Source organism: Nicotiana tabacum, chromosome 18, assembly GCF_000715075.1.
Source record: "Nicotiana tabacum cultivar K326 chromosome 18, ASM71507v2, whole genome shotgun sequence".
Taxonomy (NCBI): Eukaryota; Viridiplantae; Streptophyta; class Magnoliopsida; order Solanales; family Solanaceae; genus Nicotiana; species Nicotiana tabacum.
In genome coordinates, this window is record NC_134097.1 from 29,098,244 (window position 1) to 29,122,521 (window position 24,278).

The following is a 24,278-nucleotide window of genomic DNA, read 5'->3' on the forward strand; positions in this document are numbered from 1 at the left end:
TTGCCAGAAGAAGAAGGAGTTGTGGTGCTCTTTGGAAATTCTACACCAGCAGAAACTACTAGTACCCCTCTTAAAGGACCTGACCCCTCTGCTGAGGAAATAGGTCAAGGATCCTCTTCCCAGGTCAGTTTTGACCCTGCTCCTTCTCCTTACTTTGATTTTGAGCCCTTGGAAATTTTATTTCCTGCTATGAGGTCCAGTGATGAAGAAGATCAAGATAATGTTGCTCTAGAGGCGCTCATTGCCAAGAGGAGGACAGTACTCACTCCTAAGCTTTCTCCTAAACGACCTACTACTAGGTTGCAAGCAAAAGAGGCTTATGAGTCTGCCTTACAGAAGAGCAAAAGACGCAACAAGAAGAAGAAAAAGAGGCTAGTAAAAAATGGAGAGGTTGTGTGTTACAAAAACATTCCTATAGTGGAAGTAGATGAGGAAGCAGCAGAGGAACCAAGTTCCTTGGTGAAAAGGTTTCAGAAAAAGAAACGAGAGGAAAGTGTTACTATGCCAAGTTCTAAATCAGTGAAAGGTGGTGGGTTGAAACAAGTTGTGAGTGAAAAGTAACTGTCTGATGAGGATATGTTAGTAAAGTCAAGTAGAAACGGAAAATCGAGTGTGAAGTCTGGAAAAGGAAGGGGAAACTGTGAGGGAACCTGATTCTGCAAAGAGAGTGAAGCGTGAGAGTATGTCTGCTAAGGAAAGGCTAAGGTACCAAAAGGTTATGTGGGGTCACACTTTTGACCTAGAGATCTATGAAATGGTCGAAATGAGACAAATAATTGACATGATCGAGTTTCAACAGTGGGGACATCTGTTCAAGGTAGATGTGTCCAAAGTCTATAAGGATGAGGTCCAAAGTTTCGATGTTGACCTCTTTCCTGTTGAAACTGATCGTATTTGTGCTTTGGTCAATGGAGTTGATACTGTGTTGGATGCTGCTTTGCTTAGGGACATACTTAAGGTCCCTGCCGATGGTATGTCCTTTGTCAAAAATGTGTGTGGGTCATATTTTAGGAATGCTATTGTGAAGGAAGGTGCAGTCCAAGGGGGAATGGGTTCACAAGAAAGCTCTGCTTCCTGTTTATCAGCTGATATTTGAGTTTGTAAACAAGGCTCTTCTACTCCATGCTGAGAGAAGGTCCATTACTTCCAAGTCTGACTTGTATTTGATGGAAGCACTGGATGGGTTTAGGGCTGTAAACTTGCCAGCCATTATGATTGAGCGCATGTAAAAAGTGGCAACTTTTAAAGATGAAAACCATGGTCTTGCATATGGATTTCTTCTCACGCATGTTTTCAAGTTCTTCGAAGTGCCTTTGGGACAACCTAAGATGGGGACCAAGAAGCAGACCTTCTCCCAAACTACTTTGGAAGAATGTGAATGTATTGAAAGAGGTGGAGGAGTAGGAAGCACTTCAACGATCTCTCAGCTCATCAATGCCCAGAATAGTGCTACTGAGGAGATTAGGAAGTTGAGGGCAAGGAATGCCATTCTGGAGAGTCAGCAGGCCCAAGGGGCACCAGGGTCAAATGAGGAAATCGCTCGTCTGAGCAAAGAAAATGTTGATCTCAGGCAACTAGTGGAGAACCTGAAGGAGAAACTGCTCGCAGAGAAAATGTCGGCCAATGCCCAAATTGATCTCGTTCTCAATACTCTTGCAGCAGCTTCTAAGCCCTCTACCTTTAGTTTCCCCTAGGCTAACCCTTTCAGTGACTAGTTTCTAGATTATCTCTTTTTGTTTTGATGACTATGGCGGTTGTTTCTTTTTGTTTTTCTTTTGTTATGTGGATGGAATGTATTTGTACTGCTCTCGCTGATAACAGTCCAATTTCTGTCTTGTTGTAATGGCAAAGGCTTATGTTTTACAAAACTATCCTCTTTTGTTGTTTATTGCATATGTTTCTCTTCTTCTCTTTTCTATCATGTTGTGTGCACATATGTGGCATGAGTTAGCTCGGCTAGACTTCTTTATGCTGATTACTTGCTTGTGTATTTTTAATGATGCCAAAAGGGGGAAGCATAATTGAAACAGGAATCTGATTAAGGGGGAAGCATAAAGTCAGGGGGAACTTGTGAAGTTCATGTTACTTCATCTGGTTAATTTTGATCTAAACATGTGTTATCAATTTCTAAGTTTGTCATAATCAAAAAGGGGGAAATTGATGGGTTTACAATACCTTAGCTTTATATTTTGATGATTTAACAAACTTACTGTCAAGGAACTCAATAAGGAACCTGACACACTTGGTACACAACTCAAATCAACAGACTCCAGCCAATATGAGTTGCTATGACTTCAGAAGATAGAGAACCAACACAGGGACCTGAAACCCTTGTGTTTCCCTGATAACAGTACGAAGTCAACTGTTGTGAATGAGAATAGAGATGATTGGGTTGCCACGCAAGACGAGCACATGGGACTGCCACGGAGGACTTCTAGAAAGGTCATTCCTCCTAAAAGACTTGTTGATTACGTTTGGAAAGAAGGAAGTTCACGTGAAGAAGGGTAAAATAGGCTAAGCAGTAGTATAAAGCATCATGAGTGGGGTTGGTGCAAGCAGGCAATTTGTTATGAATGATTCTGTTCTCTTCTCCTCCTTCTGAGTTCCTCCTCTCCCTCTAATTCTCTTATCTACTGTTACTTTTAGTATTCCTTTGTAAGTTTGTTTGGAACTTTAACAGAGCAATTACTTGTAATTCTTTTTACAGCTTATCAATACAAGTTTGGGTGGAATTGATTACTGTTTCATTGAATTAAGTTTGTTACACGGGCTCCATTTCCCGTTATACCCTCTAGCTCACCACCATGATGGCAATAGTTCTAAAATGGTCGTGGAAATGATACCAGGTAGCCACTTTTACATGTGCTTTTTAAAATTTATTACCAGTTTATAATGTATTTAAATATTAGCCAATTCGTTCAAATTTCAGGACATGGAGTCTTGAAGTTTAAATTTGAAAGTTCAAACTTAGGACATCGTGTCCTAAAGTTAGAAAATTATGTGCAGAAATTCGAATCTTATGTCCTGAATTCTAAATTAGTAGTTTAGAAATTCAGGACACTTAGTCCTGAACTTTAATTTACCAACTCAAAAACTTAGGACACTAAGTCTTTAATTTCAAATTAACAATTCAAAAATTCAGGATACGAAAATTTTGGATACTTATAGTATGTTTGGCCAAGTTTTTTTTGGGGCCAAAAGTGCTTTGTTTTTTAGCCAAAGATAGTTTTTTCCAAAAATTGAGGTGTTTGGCCAAGCTTTTGGAAGGAAAAAAGAGTTCTTTTGAAGAGAAGCAGAAGTAGTTTTGGAGAAGCAGAAAAAAGTAGCTTCTTTTTGAAAACTACTTTTGAGAAAAATACACTTAGAAGCAGTTTTTAAAAACTTGGTCAAACACTAATTGTTGCTCAGAAGTCTTTTCAAATTGATTAGCCAAACACAAACTGCTTCTCGCTGAAAGTATTTTTGAGAAAAATACTTTTCAAAATAAGTTGATTTTTACAGCTTGGCCAAATAGGCTATTAGTCGTAAAGTTTGGATGAATTGGCTAATCTTTAAATATATTGTAAATTATAAATATATTTTAAATAACATGCTTAAAAAAACTACTGGTGCACTTCGCCCAAAATGGTCAGCAGATAAGAAAATATCTATTGCAGAGGTTCAGGGATCTGTGTAGCTGCTTCTGTTGCAATGGTTGCTTGAGATGGGTAAATTGAAATTACGATTTTTGCATTTTTCATCCTTATTAGTTTGTGTGCAGTTAGATTTCCTTTCTCAAATTTGTGAAGTAAGAAGATATTAAAGCTCAGCCACTTGGAGATATTCAACAAGACATATTTTCCTGTATTCTTGGTTTACTTTGCATTTTATTGTTCTTGATATTCACATTCTATCATTTAGCTGCGACAGTTGATTGTAGCATTAGAATTAATATATTTTTGTCATTGTCGTAAAAAAAAATATTAACTCTTTAAAAATATCACATGGTCCATTACATACAGCTGAAGGTAATAGGCAAAAGAACGTGTCTTATTTAGGGTAACCAAAGAATAAAAAGAAATTTATTGGAAGTTTGGGACACAAAAAAAAAATATTCTCTACAAGGGGCCACAAAGAACACCTCAAAAAATCAATATTTTCTCCAAAAGGGGCCACAACTGTAACTTACATTGAACACCATCACAGATTCTGAAGTGAGAAATTATCATGACATTTACTAACCAAAATTACAACAAATTTCCAAACCAGTCATCTGAAACAACATTGACATACAATAAATTACGTATCTTGACATAGATCAAAGTCTGCAGATGTCTCAACTATCATAGCTTGCATCTCTTCACTGCCTAGAAGTTGAGAGTGTTATAATTCACCACCATCTAATCCTGCATTTCCACCGACCAATTTTAAACATAAGATCAATTCTATGCCCTTTTAAGCAGACACCTTTTCCCCTGGAAAATGAACAGGTCCGTAATTTTGGAACAAATCCCTTAGGAAATTAAATTACTTCCAAGAACTGATTTATTTATCTTTGGACAGAATGTGTTGTACCAGCCGATATGTTTGTTAAGGAGATGTTGACTTCACCCCTTTGAAGAAATGACTCAGCAGAAAGCATATTGTGCCTTATGCCACAGCAATTGAGGAGGTTTGTGCTGCCTTCACCTCATCAAAGCATGCCAAGATATCTTGATACTCTTTGGTGTCAGAAAAAGCCTCAGCCTGAAATTCACAGAAAGAGAGTTGCCCTGCTTAGCACTGGTTAAGACAAGGTATACTGCACGAAGAAAGTATCTGTCATAAGAAGGCTTCAAGCACATTAGTTTTGGAGACTAAAAGAACTACCTGCTTGATTGTGCTTTTTAAGTGCATCTCCGCTGCAGATAACTCCCTACGGCTACCATTACGTCGAGCTATTTCCTGGTAAACCTTGCAGAGTTCTAACGAGGCACGTGCAAACTTTGCAAACCGGTCTTTATCCTTCCATAAGTCAGATCCCTGTCAAGTGATTGTTGGGAGATTGGAATGAGAAAGTAAAATGTCAAAGCTTGATAAATTATCTAAAGCCTGTACAAGGACTTCTATATTCTGGCAAATGCCTGAATCTAAGAAATTTACACTGTTTTTTCACAACACAAAAGAGTCCAGGGAGCTGACATTATTGGATTAATCGGAAGACAAGCAATATGCTCTGCAATATGCAGGAAGTCCGCGATAACAGTGACAGGAAATTTAATTCTATGTTCCTTTAGAGCACACAAGTGTGCACCTCATAGCAGAGCATTATAAACCATATGTATGAATGTTCAAACTGCTGCAGAGATGCACCATTGGAGAACCATTAACCAAAAACTGATGAACATTTATATGTCGTGGATACCATTAAAGACTAAATCGTTAGTCATGGTTTTTGCTCCATTATGAACCATAAGCATTAACACTTGCCCTACCAGCATAAATGAACCATGAAGAACCTAATCTATCAATCATCTCCCTCTCCTCTCCTCTCTCCTCTCTCCTCTCTCCTCTCTCCTCTCTCCTCTCTCCTCTCCTAATCTTATTCAGCATTACTTTATCATCTTAACCTACCAAATATCTATCTTTCTGGGGCCCTGCTGTTCTAGCTAATATCCACTAGGTATATCAACTAATATCCACTAGGTATATCAACATGGCAAACCTAAACTATCATTATTCTGCAAATGTGCAAAGCAGAACTCGCGGAAGATCTAATCGGATCCTCAGTGATGGTGTCCAGCCTGTATAGCTATTTCTTACTGCTTACTGAAAAATAGCACGGTAATTTCTTATTTCTTTAGTGCTTACAGAAAAATAGCTTAACTTTCCTTTATAAAGCACTTTTTGAGGTGGTCTTTTTTTGTTTTTGTTTGAGAAGGTTCCTTTATAAAGCATTTGGCCACACCAAACTACAGTCCCTCTGTTCCTTACAAGATTTCTGAGAACATAGATTAGAGAATAAGCTGCCAAGGATTTGTAAACAGTCCTTGACACTGGGAATGCTATCCAAAGTCCAAACGACAAAAAGAGTCTATTGAGCAGTAACGCCATCACATCATCAATGATGAAGGATTCAAGCTCTAAAATTTTCCGAGGAAAAAAAAAAAGACAAACATGTGAACCAACAGTACAGCATTTTTATGAATACTAGCAGAAATGGAGAAACAGATCAAAAGATTAATTGGGCGATGACAGACATTTGAGAAGCAGCTTCACCAAGTCAATGATATCAAAATGTCGGCACAAGCACAGAAACATCAAAACAATGAATTTGCAGTCATACCTGGTATGATCTGACTTGCTTAAGAAGGGCCTCTGAACACATTGCAAGATCTCCTTTGAGTTTATGCCACCTGGCATAGAGGCCCCAAATCTCAGCATTCCCACCAGTTTGAACGATCTGCAACAGAGGAAAAGGTTCTTAAATGTGATGCTACATAATACACTTGTGCCATTTTTGCAGTGGTTTCTCAAGTAGATGATTCCCCTATCAACCAGATCAATTTATATAAGCCCAAGAAATACTTATACCCAAAGGTCATTTTTAGTGACACTACTCATCCCCTGCAGGTTGCACAATAAAAGACCTCCCCAAGACGGACAAATCGTCAACAGAAGTAAAACATTTTAGGGAGTGAGTTAATCAAAGCAGCGCACAAGAAGCAAAGACAGCATACATGCTATGAGAATTTTGCTTCTAATCTAAAGGTTGATTGACAAGCATGAAAGACATACAAAAAAACACATAAACCTGTCTGCTTTTCCTAAGTTCTCCGTATTGCTAATAGACAATGCTCATGACATGAAATCAAGTTCTCTACTTTATGCTTACCAGTTTCTTGTCCACATGTGGCCTTTAAGAGCCTTGTGACTGTTGTGCAAGTAATTGTTTTAAGGAATCAGGATTCAGGAGCAGAACAAATAAATGGCAGTTTGAACTTAGCAGCTGAAGATCCATTTTTATTCAGTGACAGAAAACCGCAGAAACAAAACAAAAGCCAAGGAAAGATGTCAAATTGATATTTACCTGCCGTAGGATTTTCCCCACTGACTGAATCAAGTACTCAGTTTCGCGTTCTCTTGCCAAATCTACGTCTGAGCTGGTCGATGTATCAGCATTAATCATATTCGAGCCAGCCTCAGCAGAACCGGTGCTATCCCTCAAAGCATGCAATTCAGAATCCCTAGTCGAAGTCCGTAATTCTAGCTCTTGCAACATCCTCTCAAGTAATTCGATATCAATTCTCTTCTTATTTGTCATATCCAGCACCTTTGTAACTGCTTCCAGTGCCTTCAAAGAAGCAACTAAACCAGCTTCAGCTTTTCATCAGTAAATTAAATTTCATTGCTGGCAGCACTAACGTGGTGTTGAATATCTAATTAAAATACAAGAGGAGTCCCTTATTTGAGATATTAGGAATTTGTTTTAGCAATGCAGAAGTTGGAATAGCATAACTTACCGAGCAATTCAGTATTATGTTTAAATTGAGATACCAAGAGAATCGAGAAAGGAGAAAGAACAAATGTGATTTTAAAGTTGTGTGGGCTATCAAAGTATTGAACTTATGTGTCATACAACGACACTTCGGGGGAAAAAGTGATAAAGCATAGCATTTGAACATCACAAAGGTGACAGTGAATCAGTTTTGAGTTGATATTTGGTAAATCTCCCCCTTACTCTTTTCGAAGATCCGAATTCAAACTGACCAAAGAGATAGACAAACTTGGTCAAAATTATTCCTTCTCAGAAACATGGTCTGTTGTTCAGAGTATCATAGCTTCTGGACTAGCACTCACAATGTGGAGCTCATGCAAGTTAATATCAAGTGCACGGAGTGCTTCCAAAGGTCCAAAATCAAGCTTAGTAGCTTAGCTCAAGCTACAGTTTTTGGGCTGTTCAGGTGTCAAACACGTTTGCAAGCCTCCCGACCACTATCGCCAAACTTTGAAGATCCTCCGGAGTTGTGGCCACGAGGACCAGGTCCCAATCATGAGGACCAACTCGCGATCGTCAAGATGGAGTTACAGGACATTGGCCGCTATCGCAGGAGGTTATTTGAAGCCAATGGTCCGCGTTCGCGAAAACAAAGAGGACAAGAATCGCAGGCCATAAAGTGCAATCGCGTGGCCTTAGTTGTGTCCGCGTGCACTATGTCCAGGCCAGATCCGCAATTACAATCAATGCCCATTTTTGGCCATTTCTGTAATATGCTTAGTAGCTATAAATAACCTAGTTTAGAGTTATTCCCCTTTAGCTTGCACCTCTCAAGCACAAAGAAGAGAGAAAAACAAAAGCACCCGCTAAAGGTTTTCACAAAACTAGCGAAAGCGTTCTTCAAACCGACATTAGAAGAATGTAAGATGAAAAGAAACCTCACCTACACGTTCTTCAATCCCGCAAGATTGCAAGAAGCGTTGAATAAAGGAAGAACAATGAAATAAAAAGTTAATCACGTTTTTGAAGCAAGAGCTTAGAAAAACTAATCATAAATGTTTATTTTCAGCATATTAAGCCCTTTAAATAGGCCTTACAATGAGCAAAATCGATAAGGTCAAAGAAAACTAATCCTAATTAAACTAGAATAAGAATAAGGCTAAGAAAACCTATCGTAACTAAAATAGGAAAAAGAAATCTAGTAGGAATGGAATACCAACTAACAATCCTAGTTTAACTAGAACTATAAATATAACCCCACTAAAACAAGAATTAAGCATCTTTGAGGAAAAGAAATCCTAATCTTTGAGGAAAAGAAATCCTAATCGTGAATGGATTCTTGGAGTTATTCAATTTCTTGAAATTCTTGGGCCTTAATTGGACTAAGGCTAAATGGCTAATTAATGTAAGCATTTTAAATTTGTGGCCCAATTCTCCAAATTCATTGGCACCTTCATGAGCCCAATAAGCCTCCATTGTTGTAGAAAACATGGCCTCCATATGTTCATCATAAAAATAACCTAGTTCAGAGTTATTCCCCTTTAGCTTGTTGTGATTTTCAGAACTCCTTTAATGAGTGTTGATATTATGTCCGTTCCTACAGTCGAACATTGCGTAGCTTGGAACAAATCCTATGTTACTTGAAAGGAGCTCCTTGATTTGGCATAGTGTATAGTGACCACGATCATGATAATATTGTGTGTTCTACAGATGCGAATTGGGCTGAATCGAAATTGACAGAAGATCTACTACTTGCTATTGTGTCTTTGTTGGAGGGACCTTGTATCATGGAGGAGAAGGAAACAAAGTGTTGTATCTCAATCCAGTGGAAAATTCGAGTATAAGGCTATGGCTCAGTCCACCTCCGAAATATTGTAGATACATCACTTTTAACTTAAATTGGTTTGAAGCCTTTGTCACCGGCAAAAGTTTGGTATGATAGTCAGGTTGCTCTACACATTGCCTCAAATCCATTATACCATAAAACGACTGGCATATCAAGGTTAGTTGCCATTTCATCCGTGAGAAGATTCAAGAGAACCTAATCACCACTAACTATATAAAAACAGGAGAGCGAGGTGATATATTCAAAAGGGCTTTAGATAGCACTCAAGTGAAAAATGTTTGTAACAAGTTGGGCATGATTAACACCTACGCTTCAACTTGAGGGGAGTGTTACAGAATATACAGTTTCTATGTATTTCCTCTGTTTCAATTTGTTTGAACCTTTTCGGAGTACCAATGTCAAATCGACTAATTTTTTGTGTGAATTCGGACATAGATTCTTTAGGTTTTTTTAAATAAAATATACATATTTAGAAACCACATAGAAAGTACTATAAGTCACAATAGTTAATAATTTAAAATATTCAAAAACTATTCGAAAAAATATGATTAAAAAAATCTTGTTTGATTCCACAAATAGTAATATGTTCATTCTTTTTGAAACACATGGAATATATAATACTACATCAAATTTGTAAGAATTTTTAAGATTTTTATAATTTAATTTCCTTAGTTAGAGTCCTCTTCACATGTATTTTGACGGTTGATTCTTTGAGTAATGATATAGAAATTCTTTGCCATCTCTTACAATTACATGTGTAGAAATGGACCTTGTACCTAACTCAACCACAACATTTAACTCGTGAGGTGAGAATTGCCAAAGACCATATAAGGAGACAACAAACCATCCCTCAGCCAATATAGGACACTTAACGCCCTCACCCCTCCTCCCCTCCAGCACACCCAGACTATAGCTTGGACAACATAACATGGGGCCACTAGGACACACAACACACAGATAACCGGCTCTAATTCCATGTATTCGAAAGAGATGATAGAGGAACTTCTATATCATTACTCAGAGAATCAATTGTTTAAATACATGCGAAGAGGATTCTAATCCTGAAAATCCTAAAAATTCCTACAAATATGATGTAATATTATATACAAGGAAACTATATATTCTGTAACAGTGACTTTTCTTTCTGCAGCCATAGGTGCATTAAAACGTGCTCTCTAACTTTCAGTCAAGGGAATTGATGATAGGCTATAATTACGTATTTTAGTCGATTATTACACTCTAATTTACTGCACTTTAGTTGAGTTTGCGCTTTAATCGCTAGTGTTTTGCACTAATTGTGTGTTTTATGCCTTGTAGGTGTGATTCCGAGCTATATAGATGTTATGTAATGAATTTAAGTGGTTTGGAGCTTTGAAGTCTGAGTAATAGCTCAAGGAATTAAGCCGGGATCGCGTTCGGGGATCAACGGATGATAAAACAATAAAACGAAAACTCGAAGAGGCATATTGCGCAATGTCTACTAAAATAGACGTAACTTTTTACTCAGAACTCCATTTGAGCTCCACAATATATGGTTGGAAAGCTAACTCAAAGGGCTACAACTTTCATGTTTTACGTTTTTCCAAATTCCAAACGGAACAGGGTCAAAAACCGCGACCGCGGCAGAACCACGGCAGAGGGCAGTCGCGGACAACTGAAGAATCTGAAAGGGTGTTTGGCCGCGGTTCCAGCGCGACCGCAGTGGAACCGCGGCAGGATGCGTAAATTTCAGGGACCAAAGTGCAAAACACGGGATTTTAAGCCATAAACCCTATATTAAACCAAGGAAACCGGCCAAGAATTGGAGAGGACATATTTTTGACATAAATTTGACCTAAGGAGGCAGAGACACAATAGGAGGAAGGCTTGGGAATTCTTCTACAAGTTTTTCTTTCCTCTTCCTATTTTTCATTGTTGGTTATGACTTTTAGTATTGTAGTTTTACATACTATTATGAATAGCTAATTTGTTATCTAGAGTTTTGATAGAACCTTTTGTAGGATAAATTCTTGTTATGTTTTTATATAATTGAGCCGTAGTATAATCTCTATTTGTTCAACTACGTTCTTATTGTAGTTAATTGAAGAGCTCTCAATTAGCTGTGCCTATTTAGTATGCATAACTCGGGAGAGAGTGCATATTTAGGTAATTGTTGAACAACACCACTCCCAGAGTATATGAGGGATCAATAACCGAGGCTTTAAAGGCGGGATTAGGGATAACGAAGCCTTGAGTGCGATCTGAAGTGAGCTATATCAAAAGTCAGCTAGCGTAGCTCGGGAGAGTGCGTCTAGTAAATTGTCGTGATTACTCGGGAGAGATTTACGATAATAAGAGTGCTCATGATCGGTAGAGAATACGTAGGCGAAATTATAGAAGACATAGCGGGAAGGATTCCGACAATTGGGGAAATCATAACTCTAGACCTCCTTAATCTTGTCTCTAACTCTTAGTATCTTTAGTTGTTAATTTATTATTTTAATTTGTTAATCAATTAGTTAAACACAAGAATCTAAATATCTATAAGTTAGGAACTGTTCAAGCTTGTCTTCTTGGTGATAGTGAACAGTTGTAGCTAAGCCTTAGTTCTCTGTGGGATCCGACTCCGGACTTGTAAACCGGATTATATTTGCAACGACCGCATTGTCCTTTTTATAAGGCATAGTTGGACGTGATCAGGAATATGCTCTAATTCTGTTTACATCGAGATAAAGTTACAGATTCAGATGAGATTAACCCTAGTCCAATGACGGAATCTAATGCATCTAGTGACCCAAGCTCTTTCTCAAAGATTTCCTTCTTGTTGCAAACGTATCTTGTTATCTGTTTATCTATCAGTAAGTTAAACCATGATCAGAAATGTCATCAGAATCTCCATAGTTTAGATTTTGCTATGGAATTCTTTTCAACCTGGTGATTCGAAGGACGTCTTAGAAGATTAAGAAATTGAATTTTAACTCAGTTTTCAAATATCTTTCTTTACATTAATTGAAATGGAAAGAGCATCACATATAGAAAAGTCTGACCGGTCAAAGATCAACAGAAAACATGATGGGAGCAACCAATTTATAGTATTATCTAAGTGGGGAAAAAAAAGATTTTGCATAAAATGTTGACTATACCTGACTGAAATTTCCAATATTTGCAGCAACATGGCTAAAATTTTCCCACATCTGCCAGCTGTCTCGTCTGCAAAAGGTAAAAAAGGCTACATGAAATACTCCGAGATCAACAAGATGATAACACCAACCTTGGTCCAAAAGAGGAGAGAAGATGGCTTTGCAAAGTGGTACTACATGATTTTACTAAGTGCATATTCTCCCATTCCTATGGTACAATGGGAAGGAAGTGAAGAAGGATATACCTACATGTTTATGTCCAATTCTGGATGGGTTTGAAACTGGGTTTTTGTGGTTGAAAATGTGATGTCCGTGTGTGTGTGCGTTTTTTTTTTTTTTTTTTTTTGGGAGGGGGGTGAAAAGCTAGGCTGGATGAGAAAGTGTAAGATAAATACACATGCACACCAAAAGAAAAAAATAAAATATGAAATGTAGGGGGGAGATAGCAGGAAGTTAGTACTTCAGCTTCAAGGCTTCCTTAAATGCAATGAAAGCTTCCTTGTTTTTCTTCTTAACCATATGCCTGCATAGCAAAAAACCGAACACGTGAAAAAAATAAATAGGAATAGAAGTAAAAGATATTATGACGATTTCCAAGGACAAAGAAGTAAGGCAAGCAGAATCCACTTTAATCTGCAAAGAGGTATCAGTATACAGCATACCCCCTTGGCCCTGTAGTCCAACTCTATCAAGGTAAAGGTTTCTTTTTCTTCTCATAGCTTGTGGAATACCCTTTACACTGGATTTCTTCCTCCATTTAACATCCTTCAGTAGACTAGAATTAAAATAAACATCTTGCTTTCCTCCGCCCATTACGTATTTAACTAATATTATTGCTATTACAGTAGTTTAAAAATTTATAAGTTAAAAAGGAAATCAAAAAAGGAGACAAGTTCTATCTCAAAAAGAAAATGTTTATAAACATTATGATCTTGCTCTTCAAGAGATACTTATATCAGATGACCTTCATAGATGAGTTGGTTTAATATTTTAGCCACGATTCCAGTTGCTTAATAGTTCACTCTTTCGGGTAGCAAATGATGAAGTTGCATAGCTAGCCCAAAAGCCAGAGCACGATAAAAAACACTCCAAAGGTTGGATGAAATTTGGTGAAGTTCTAGGCTAGCTGCAATATTCTTCAAGAATCTAATTCTTGGAAAAAGTAAAAAAGAAAGTTGAAGAAGAAAAAGAACCAGCTGATACTACTAATTTCTTGCCTGTACGTGGAGGAGGTTGCTGAAGAAGATGATTCAACTATGTTTTACTAAGACATCCTATACAAACAACTAGCTACTATACAGAGTGCCTTCCTTGCTTCTCTTTACAAGTGTTGTTTAACTTATTTTTAACTTATTTGCTGAACTGGAAAACTGACCAATCTATAAATGATTTTTGGTCCCACAAATAAATGGTTTCACTAGTTGATTTCCTAAAATACAGCAAACCAATGCAACTGACACGGGGCATCAGACTTATAAATTTCCTAAATGCAAGGGTGAAGAACTCACAGGCAAGCAATATTATTCCAAGCCTCTCCATTTTCAGGATCAAGCTGAACAGCACGTGTAAACCCATCCAGTGCCTTCTCAACATCTCTAGCCTGTAGTGTTCCAGATGAAGTCAGAAATAATTTAGTGGATACATGCCAAAAGGAAGGAGAAACTAACGCTACATAGCATCATGTGCAATTCCTTACATACAGCTTAGAGCCATGAGCGATCAAGACCAACATACAAACGAAAAACAGACCTTTAAAGCAGCAGCACCAAGTGCAAACCATCCATCTGGGTACATAGAATTCATTGCCATTGCAGATTCCCTGAAAACAAAGGAAATAAAGATCAAATCAGTGGATAAGTAGAAGCAAATTAATTAATATTTAATGATTATTAAGTGAAAGAAAGCACGCAGTAAGCCAACCATAGATCTTTTGACTTCTGGTACTCCCCCCTGTTGTATGCACTACGGGCAAGAGAACGCTGTTCCAAGAAGATTTTGGAGTCCAAAGAAAAATTTAGAAGATCAATTATGAAAGGAAAATAGAAAAACACTTGCAATCACTAAGGTAGGTAACAAGAGACTTGGTTTCACCTGTGCTCGAGCAGACTTATTCCCTGACACTTCCTGGGCTTTCTCATAGCATTTATCATCATTTGTAACATCTCCAAGGGAACACCTAAAGGAGAAGCAATCGGTATTATACAGCATAATTAATACCCAAACATAAAACAAATATGGTTAAAGTATATTATAATTTTTTTTAAATGCGAATAGAGATCAGGGTTAAGTATAAAAACGGAAAACAGTGCAGCTAACAAATACAAATGAATTCAATGTAATGCATGGAAAGGAAGATGACCAGCAAACAAATAATGCAAAAGCTTCTTCAGCAAAGACCACTTTCTTGTAATTTCAAAATGATGCATCTCATAATCGTAAAAAGTCCTTTGTTTGGTGGCTGAGATAAGGAAAGATTATAACAGTGTGAGGAGACTGTGGATGGAAGATTATAATGCTGTTGGAATGTAGTGAGGTAAATATTGATAGGAATGCAATTTTTAGAAAGGGAAGTAATGAGTAATATGATCTTATTTATTAGTAATGTTGTGATTAGAATTCGGGACCAACTTCTGTAACCAAATGAGGGGATAACAATCTCACCTCTTGCTATCCCCAATAAGTACAACTTAACTTAACACGAAATAATTTGTTATCACTTTCTCCATCAGTAGCATGCAAACAAATGTGCTAAGAGTCTAAATTCACCAAACAAACCTTTCAACATATGGGCAGAATTTTTAGCATAAACAAACATGGGCAGTTACTCAAATAGTAAAAGACTTCTCCTCTTACTACAAAAGGATAGTTGATTTGTCAGTCTCGCACAATAAGTCCTAACTCAAGTTTAAAGCACAAAAAAGTTCTCAAAACACTACAGCATTATCATAGTACAAAAATTTTGCTCTGCATCTCTGGATATGCAGTAACTTTGGAGATTTAGAGGGGTATCACATTATCTCATGCTGTATGTCATAAAATACTGTGGAAAGGCAAAACTAAATTAAAAAAAGGTAAAGGATCAATACCTTGATCTCATAGTCATGGGTTTTTGAAAAACTTTTCGAATACATTGGTTAATTTTTCTAATTGAAAGATACTTCGTGGGTTCAAGATGAACATGTTTATCACAGACATTCTACCACGTAAAACCACTTTGAGGAAACAAAGCGCTTCTAATGGATGCCAAAAAACCTGTGGCAGCTTATTGGACTATTGAAAAAAAAAGCCCTTGAATCATACAAGTAAATTTTTCATGATAAAAGTGGATGGTTATTGCGTATCACCAAAATTTTAGACCTCCTGCTCTCCAAAATCAAGCACTTCATACCTTGTAATAGCACAAAAAATGCACCTAATTTCATCTGATGACGAAGAATTCCATTTCCCAAGCTAGAGGAAAATCAACACAAGAAACAGGAAAAGCAGTTAAAATGACAAAGCGAAGGTGGAGTTTTTTTCAATATACCATAATCTAGGGTCACATGGTCTTTCGGATAACTGAGCTTTGATCAGTTCAACAGCTGCCGCTTTCTTCTCCATTAGCCTACAAGATTTAAACATTATTTTCAGATGAAACTGCACAGAACCACAGGTAACAGCCATGTTTTGAGAATTTCAATAGTACCTATAACAGTATATTAAGTTATCCCAAAGCTCAAGCTCCTCATACACTTTAACAGCTTCTCCTATCAAACCACAGCTCACTAGTAGATCTCCATACTCCCTGAACAATAACTGATTGCACTTGTTAACCCAATGTATCTAATTATGAGATGACATTGTTTATGCAAATATAATACCTAGCAAAACTAAAATGAAGAATATCAGAAGAAAAAGTATATAGAATGTCTATTCTATATTTCTTTTTTTTGTTTGTTTTGTTAGGTAAATGATATTGTTAACGATGGGAAAACTCCCATATACAAAAGGTAGACCAAGAAGTAGAGAATCTACAACAAAACATGATTCCCATTTCTCTACGAAAGACACCCAATCATCTATAAAAGTAGGAATCTCAAGGGTGCACCAAACAGCAACTACCACAGCTAGTGTGACAATTTACTAGTTGCTTTTGCACCAAGTGCACAAGTTGGTTTTCCTATAAGGGATTAAAATTGATGGCCTTCAAAAAACTGCCACATACTCAGCAATAAGTAACATTGCATGTAAATGAAGAGTCATTTGAGCAAAACCAAGTAAATTTGGATAGGCAGAAGAGCAACTTTACTTGCGCAATGAAGGAACTGTAGGGATATTAACTCCAAAACAACAATGCATCCTTTGTGTAGCTCCAGGGGAAGGATCACATATTCCCTGAACCTGAGACTCAAATAAGAATCTTATAACACAATTAAAAATATTCTTGCTGCAAAAAGCAAGACCCAAATGGAATAACTAATGAGCATCGAATGAAATTCGAAATCAATCTGCTTTCATCAACTTGAATTAACCATTGGGCCAACCCGGTGGGTTCGGAATGAATTTGCTTTCATCAATTTACATATACTGATCCATTTGTGGTGCTCCATTTTATTTTCTCCTCGACAGATTAGATCTAAAGCAGGAAGTATAATCCCTTAACGTCTCTAGGACTTACCAGTTTATCCATCATAAGTAATGCACGCTGCTTCGTACGACTACGAGTTGATTCCCATCGAATGCGTAATATATCGCACAAATGTTGTAGCTGGATGAAAAGAGAAATATTTGAGTCAGTTAGCATTCCATCATAATGGCATAAATCTCGGTACGTAAATCAAGTACAATACAAATCCTGGAAAGAGAACGACCACATAGAAGCAAATTGAGAAGCACCAGCAAGATGATGATGCAATACACAAAGATGACTGTAAATCTGATTACCACTTATACATACTTTTACAGGAACTGCAACACTAACTAAAGCAGCTGTATATCCTTTTGAAGTTAAACTGAGAAAAAAAAGAATTGGTTGGGGCAGCAGGAGCCAGGGAGCCAAAAATAAAGGAGGAGGAGGGAGGTAAACTAAATTGGTCTTCCATCCTCAAGTTTCCTATCTCATTTTGCTACTGAGAACAATAACTTTTAGAAGACAACCAAAGGAAGCTATTAAAGCATTGCCGCCAAGAAAATACAATTCAGGTCTCAGTCACTTCACTTATTACTTTTTGCAAGCCCTCTATCAATGCCAGTAAGAAGTTCTCCATTTCTACTTACTAAAAAAAGAACAAATACAAAATAAGTGTTCCATAACTATCAGGCCACTCTACTTCACGGCTTGGATGGATTAAGCTTTGTAAACAAGTATTATAGTTTCTCATAATACTTGTTTACAAAAAAAAAGTTTATTGTTCTTGTATAGGTTTTGCATAGAAGCGAGTCAGGAACCCCCTGGTGCCCTTGGTAACACCATCTTTGATTTGCCAACTTTAAATATTAGAAGGATACAACTTTCTCAACAAAAAAAAAAAGTTTCTTGTTCTTGTATAAGTTTTGCATAGAAGCAAGTCAGGAACCCCCTGGTGCCCTTGGTAACACCATCTTTGATTTGCCAACTTCAAATATTAGAAGGATACAATGTATGCTAAAAAGGTAAAACCAGCTAGATTCAAAATGTGGAGTGTAATTTTGAATGTGATGTTTCAATTAAAGCAATTTGAATGCCAAATGAAGAACAAAATGCTAGAATTAAACGGGGTAAACCTCACCGTAAAAAGTGATGACTTCTGGGAATCAATTGCCTCAATATAAGGAGCCATCTCCCACCCTGAAACAAGCACATGCATGAGTAACCAAGCTTTATAAAGTAAATTTAGATCTCCCCACATATCATCATACACAAGTTTCATATATACTTTCGACCACTTTTCAGGTAGGAATACTTGGGAATTGGAAATCCAGAGAGGTATATTTGTCTTTAACCATTCTTTTCTCAGCAGCTTGTTAACTTGCCAATGCTCTTAGTGATGTTCCAAGCAGTGATTAAAAAAGCGCTCGCTTCCTCGCTTTAAGCGAGAAGCAAAGCGAGGCGTGAAGGGCAGCGCTTCAGGTAATAGAAGCGACTCTGGTACGAAAAAGCAACCGCTTCTCTGGAAAAAGCGAGAAGCGGTGAAGAAAGAAGAAGCGTTAGGCGTCCGCTTCTATTTTTAAAATTAACTCAAGCCGTATTTTATTAAAACGAGGTTTCTAAAACGTAAACACTGTCTGGACTTCTTCAACAGCAGCAAGACTAGGGTTTTTCTTCAACAACAGCAGCGACTTCTTCTTCTCTTCTTCATCAACTTCTGATTTCTAAAATAATCTCAAAGCAGTTGTTTTTCTTCTTCTTCAACAGTACAGGTATGTTCTGCTTCTGCACTTTTGATTTTCAGTCTTCCTCTTCTTCTTCTTCTTTTTCTTCTTCTTTTTTTTCTTTTTCTTTCTAAACGTCCAAAAAGCGGCGAAATGCTAGCGAATTTTTTCCAGAAAATTTCTGCCCAATTAATTGAAGTATTGAACATTTGCTTACAATTACATGTGTTGTCTATGCAGTATTTATTTTAATTTTTTTTTTAAATTCCGCTTCACTTAAAAAAAGCGAGCGCTTCGCTTCTCGCTTCTCGTGAAATGGGGGTTGTCGCTTTTACTTGCTTCACGCTCTTCACAACACTGCTTCCAAGGTTCTTGCTATGTGCTTACTTCAGACAAAGAGAGGAGAGCAATGACTTTCTTCTTGAGTGCAATCAAGTAAAGATTATTTCATTTCATTTCCTTTCTTCTTTAGAAACCAATTTTTTTTATAAAGTAAGATTTAGACTCCTAAACCAGTCTCTTATCTCAGCTGCATTATATCCTTTATAGTCCATACTAATGCAATTGGTCAGCAAGTATTGAATTTACTACAGTTTCAAATATCAATTAACATCAGAAATTTTAGTGTGATATATTAATAGAACGTAGTGTAAGTTGTACAGAAAAGGAATGGTTTTAACCATTTTGAAGTGTCCCAAAGCAGAAGGGGGTAACAAATTTCCCAAAGGAATATGTTTCACATTATCTGAAACAATGCCCTTCAATAGTCCTTCTTTAAGCTAATCAGATTGCAATGTAACTTTTTGTATAATCAAACAAAGCAACAGGAAAACAAAAGAACATTGAAATAGGGATTCGTTATAATAGTCAGGAAGCTTACTTTGCAATTCATCACCCCGAGCTCTCTTCTCAATAGAAAGACATTGTGCTAAAATTACTGCTTGCTGAGTTGGCTTTAACTGCATAGACGCTATACTGTGATTTTGAGCACCTTGTGCACTGTCTTCGGAACTTTTATCATCTCCCAAGAATCTGGGGGTCATCAATATGTCTGAAGTTTCATGAGTTTCACTGGGATGTTGAGGAACAGCATTTTCAACACTGGTAGAAACCTTATTTTGGAACTCATTTCCAAGCGAAGCACTACCATCACCGGCATCCACGCTACCCACAAGGAGGAGTTGTGCTTTTGGTTCCGCCTGTTTTACCAGCGCAACCATTGAGTATATGGCTACAAAGAAAAACTCTTCCAATCATTGTGATCAATGATCACCAAATATTTCCAAATGGCACGTGACAAAACATACCTGATGTACCGTACGGAAGCCCAAAGCCCCACTTAGCGAAAAATTAAGTCTGGATGTTGCTGCAGCTGATTCAATATGCACCCTAATACACAAATCATATCAGGGAGGAACTAATATCACGCTTCCAGATAAGCAGAAACGTTACACTTTTGAGAAGATTCATCATACAAGAGGATTACATGAGATGAGATCATTGATTATTGCACAAACAAATCAAATATGCATGGACCAAAATAAGAGTGACAGGGATAAAGGAAAAATATGGGTAAGAAATGCAGCTAGATGTGCCAATAATATCATATAGTGAAACTAATTCAACATTGAAACAGGAAACTATGCTGCTACAACAGAAGATAAATGGCCAACCGACATGTCACAGAGATAAGCAGCTAAGAAGAACAATCAGATTATGTTACTCTTTGGCCTTTTGATGTTTCCATCCCAAGTGTGATTCATTGGATACAGATCAGCTGTCAAGTGTACGGAACTAAAAGACTTTAGACTTGTAAAGGATATGTTGGACTTGTTGAATGTGATGAGGCTGTAATGTAAAACAAGTCCAATTTTCTTGTAATTTCCAAACAGTAATATCTTAGCACTGAATATCAATAAAATCTTCTTTTAAAAAAAAAAAAAGGACAACTCAATGAAAAGGAAGAAAACCAATAAACCTAACGAAAAAAGACCGATATAGCTGAAAACAAAGATAATTGATAAACAACAGCACCACTAGAAGATCCATATTACAGCAAAACTAAATAAAGCCTCACATGCATTCATCCGTCAAACAACTGAATACATATCATGCAACTACGATGAGTTGAGTTTTTTTCCATCTTTTTATCTCTGTTTATAGACTGAGAAGAGTATCGAAGGTGACTTGAATAAGAAAAATGAAATCATCAGTAACTTTGGATGGGCAAACCATGGAAAATGACCCAGGTATGCCCAGTTATAGATTTGTGACTGAAAGTACCATAAAAGTTTCTTCATCAAATAGCTAACCTTGAAGCATCAACTCGTCCATAGGTAAGTTCCATTATTCCTGCCTCCAAATGAAGCATAGATACAATAGTCAAAACATCCTCTTCTGATATCAGAGAAGCCCAATAATCTTTTACTTTCTCCAGTGAACCAATATGTTGCAAACTTTCACGCGTGAATACTTGCAATAGGTCAAACAAAGAAGACGAGCGATCGTCTAACAACTTCTGTTGAATGATTAACAGCCTAGCTAACCACCATGAGATGCTTCTGGCTCCATCCATCCCCGAGTCGCTTCCTTCTGACAAAATATCTTTCGTCCTCATAAGCAGTATCTTGGCAAAGGTTATATACTACAGAAGGAGGACCAAAGGGGGAGGAAAATGAAAAGGAAAACTTTGGCATCAACTCACTGGTGTATGCAATAAGAAAAATTGGCTAATAAGGAAACCAGACGTCCGTGTAAGCATTTATTACACAAAGCATACATACAGATATGTTAATTCAAAAAACTACGCATAACATGGATGGATACCTTTCTAATAGGTAAATAAGGATTTAAGTTTGCCCCCATAACATGGATGGATACTTGACAGAAATTATACTTCTCCATATCATTTTACATTGTCAAGACTAGGGAGTTGATCCCGTAGAAATGAATTTAAATACCCTACTATTACCTCTATGCAATGAAAGTTTTGAGAGTAGAGTTTGGTACGAAAAGGTACTGTTTAATAAACGGTTCAAGCAGCGCATGCCACCAATTATTACTTCCATAATTCCATTCACACACTATTCTGTATTTCGCACCTATTTTAGGTGTACATGTCTTCTCTTTCATATGAATCAAGTTACAATCATTATAATCAATTGTCTCTTTTTCTTCCTTGTTATCTCAATGGTTCTGTCAAGATGGAATATAGACTTACTTTTTACTTTTTATATATTGTTTCAAATACGTAAAGTAATCTGAAACACAAGCAGATAATAAAACTTTTCATCCCATTTACAACTTTCAGCTTACTAATGACAAACGATAAATAGGCATTTAATTTCCAGAAATATCACCACTTATTCATGCTCACAAGAATTTTGGCAAGTTGATACGCGATGAAAGCAATTTTACCTGCAGATTCAAAAATTTGGCGCGCAAGTCAGAACCAGCTGACATTAACTCCTTTTGTGCCCACGCTTCCCATTCTAACCAACCACTAGAAGCATTGGTCAACTCTTCTTCACCAAAAGTTATTGCACCTAACGGCATTGGCGGCAACTTCATCATTGGCCTATAATAACAATAAGGTAAGACACTGAATAACACGCAAAAAGTAAGTTCATAAAGCTTGGCAGATACACCACCAAGATGTTAATCCAGACATCAAAAGGTTGATAATAGTACTCATCCATCACATTTTAATCATCCTTCATACCATTCAAAAGGTTAAGAACATTCTTGTCTAATTGTAATCTTTTACATAAATCTCTCATTGGCTTTTTTTTCTTTTTTGGATTAAGTAAATCTCTCATTGCCGTTTAAACAATCTTTTTATTTATTTTCAACAGATATTTAATCATCCTTCATACCGTTCAAAGTCGACCTTATTCTTATATAATTGTGATCTTTTACACAAATCTCTCACTGTTTTAGAGTTTTCTTCATTTCTTTTAACGAAAATAATTTTAATCTCAACATACATTCAAAATAAATGTCTCAAGCTAGATCAAAAACTAATCAAGTCAACCATTGGAAACATTACTAGGTAATATAAAATGGAAGAGATGGACTAACTATATTACTCAAAAACATTCTGATGTCTTTTGGTTCAATTCCTTTTTTCATGTGTGTGGCCGGGGGGGTCACATAAAAAGAAAGGCACGTGCATCCACTGCTTCAAACTGGGCACATACGTATATAAAGTGTGTGTGTATATAAATGAATTTTTTTTGTTAGGTTGATAAAAGGCATCTGCAAATATGCGGGTACACTCATAATCTCAAAACTTGGAGCGCACACATTTATATAATGAAAATTTCGATAATTTGAAACTTATGGTCGAGAACAAGTATATGATATTTGTGTAGCTATAAATCAATCTCATTTAGGGTAAAATGAAAAGTCTAAAGTTGAATTGTTTCAAAATTTAGAAAGGTAACATTATCGCATAAATTGGGACATAGAGACTAACCCAGTAATGTTAGACTGAGTAAAAGCAAGCAGAGCTGCAACAGCAACTGCCATGACAAGAACTGCTTTATACAACTTGCTCAGAAAGCTATTAAAAACAGAATCTTTTTCAACCCCGTCTTCTTTATTCAGAAACAAAGTCACACATTGGGGAACAAATTCTGAGTAAAACAACTCAGCTTTTTCTGAAGAATAATTGAGCTGATTATGAATTAAAGGTTGTGAGGAGAAAATGGATTTAGCGGCATCAGAAGAGAGTGCGCTTGTGTATTCACCCGATTCGATTAGTTCGAGAATTTGTTCAATGAGGGTGTGGAGGTGAGACAAATAAGGGGTGGATAGGGGTTGATGAGGGGGTGGGGGTGGGGTTGAGGGTGGAAGAGAGCAACGAAGAAGACGGAGTTCGAGAGCACGGAGAGATGAGAGTTGGGAGTGTTGTTGTTCTGCCATGGCTGCTGAAGAAAGGTGGAGTTTTTTTGGAGGGTTTATGCAGAGGTTTTTGTGTTGAAAGGGAGGAGACCGAGCCTTCTATTTTTGTCTCTCTTTTTTTCTTTCTTTTTTGTGGGTCTGTTGTACTATTCTTTTTTTTTTAACTTTTTCTTTTTTCTATTACATAATACATGGCGCAAAGAAAAAGAAAAAAAATACAGAATTGGTCGGAAACGGGAGAATGAGATTTTACTACAAAATGACTTCAGAATTCATTACAAATATAAGGCAAATATACACTTTACTTGCATGTATAAAAATTAAAATTGTATGGGTCGAATTTGGACGGCCACGATCGAAACCAAGTGTGGCAGAGAGCGAGGTCCATGCGATGTCGCTTCTTGAGGATCGTCGTGATAAACGAAACGACAATCGACAGTGGCTAGCGAACGCACGCCGTTTGTAATCGTATTGGCGTGATAGAAAGCAATGGGAATATGCTTTTGGAATATTCTTCATGTTGTACTTTTTTCTTTTGAGATTAAGAAGGGAGATTGTCCCTCTGTAAAAACGGGGAACACTAATGAGATCAAAATACGATTTTTACTTGAAACTAAATATT

At 37.0% G+C, this 24,278-nt stretch overlaps 1 protein-coding gene across 4 annotated transcripts; it reads right to left on the minus strand.

The window, feature by feature from the left end:
- Positions 1–4,115: 4,115 nt before the first annotated feature.
- LOC107799860 (uncharacterized) lies at positions 4,116–23,774 on the minus strand. Of its 4 annotated transcripts, none has more exons than XR_012701958.1 (21): positions 23,229–23,774; positions 22,169–22,328; positions 21,064–21,395; positions 20,059–20,140; positions 19,632–19,950; positions 18,169–18,227; positions 17,079–17,168; positions 16,710–16,801; positions 16,107–16,205; positions 15,948–16,025; positions 14,513–14,597; positions 14,342–14,400; positions 14,171–14,240; positions 13,930–14,021; positions 12,882–12,944; positions 12,425–12,491; positions 7,049–7,312; positions 6,305–6,421; positions 4,849–5,001; positions 4,555–4,725; positions 4,193–4,385 (listed from the first exon to the last, which is right to left on the minus strand). XR_012701958.1 is itself a non-coding variant. In XM_075236714.1 (20 exons), exons 1-20 carry the CDS (start codon positions 23,675–23,677, stop codon positions 4,630–4,632), a joined length of 2,826 nt encoding a protein of 941 aa, XP_075092815.1. In that variant the 5' UTR covers positions 23,678–23,774; the 3' UTR covers positions 4,116–4,629. The 4 variants fall into 4 exon arrangements, 2 of the variants coding, with proteins under 2 accessions (XP_075092815.1, XP_075092816.1); XR_012701957.1 differs by having other exon boundaries at positions 4,315–4,454; XM_075236714.1 differs by having other exon boundaries at positions 4,116–4,725.
- Between the last annotated feature and the right edge of the window lie 504 nt (positions 23,775–24,278).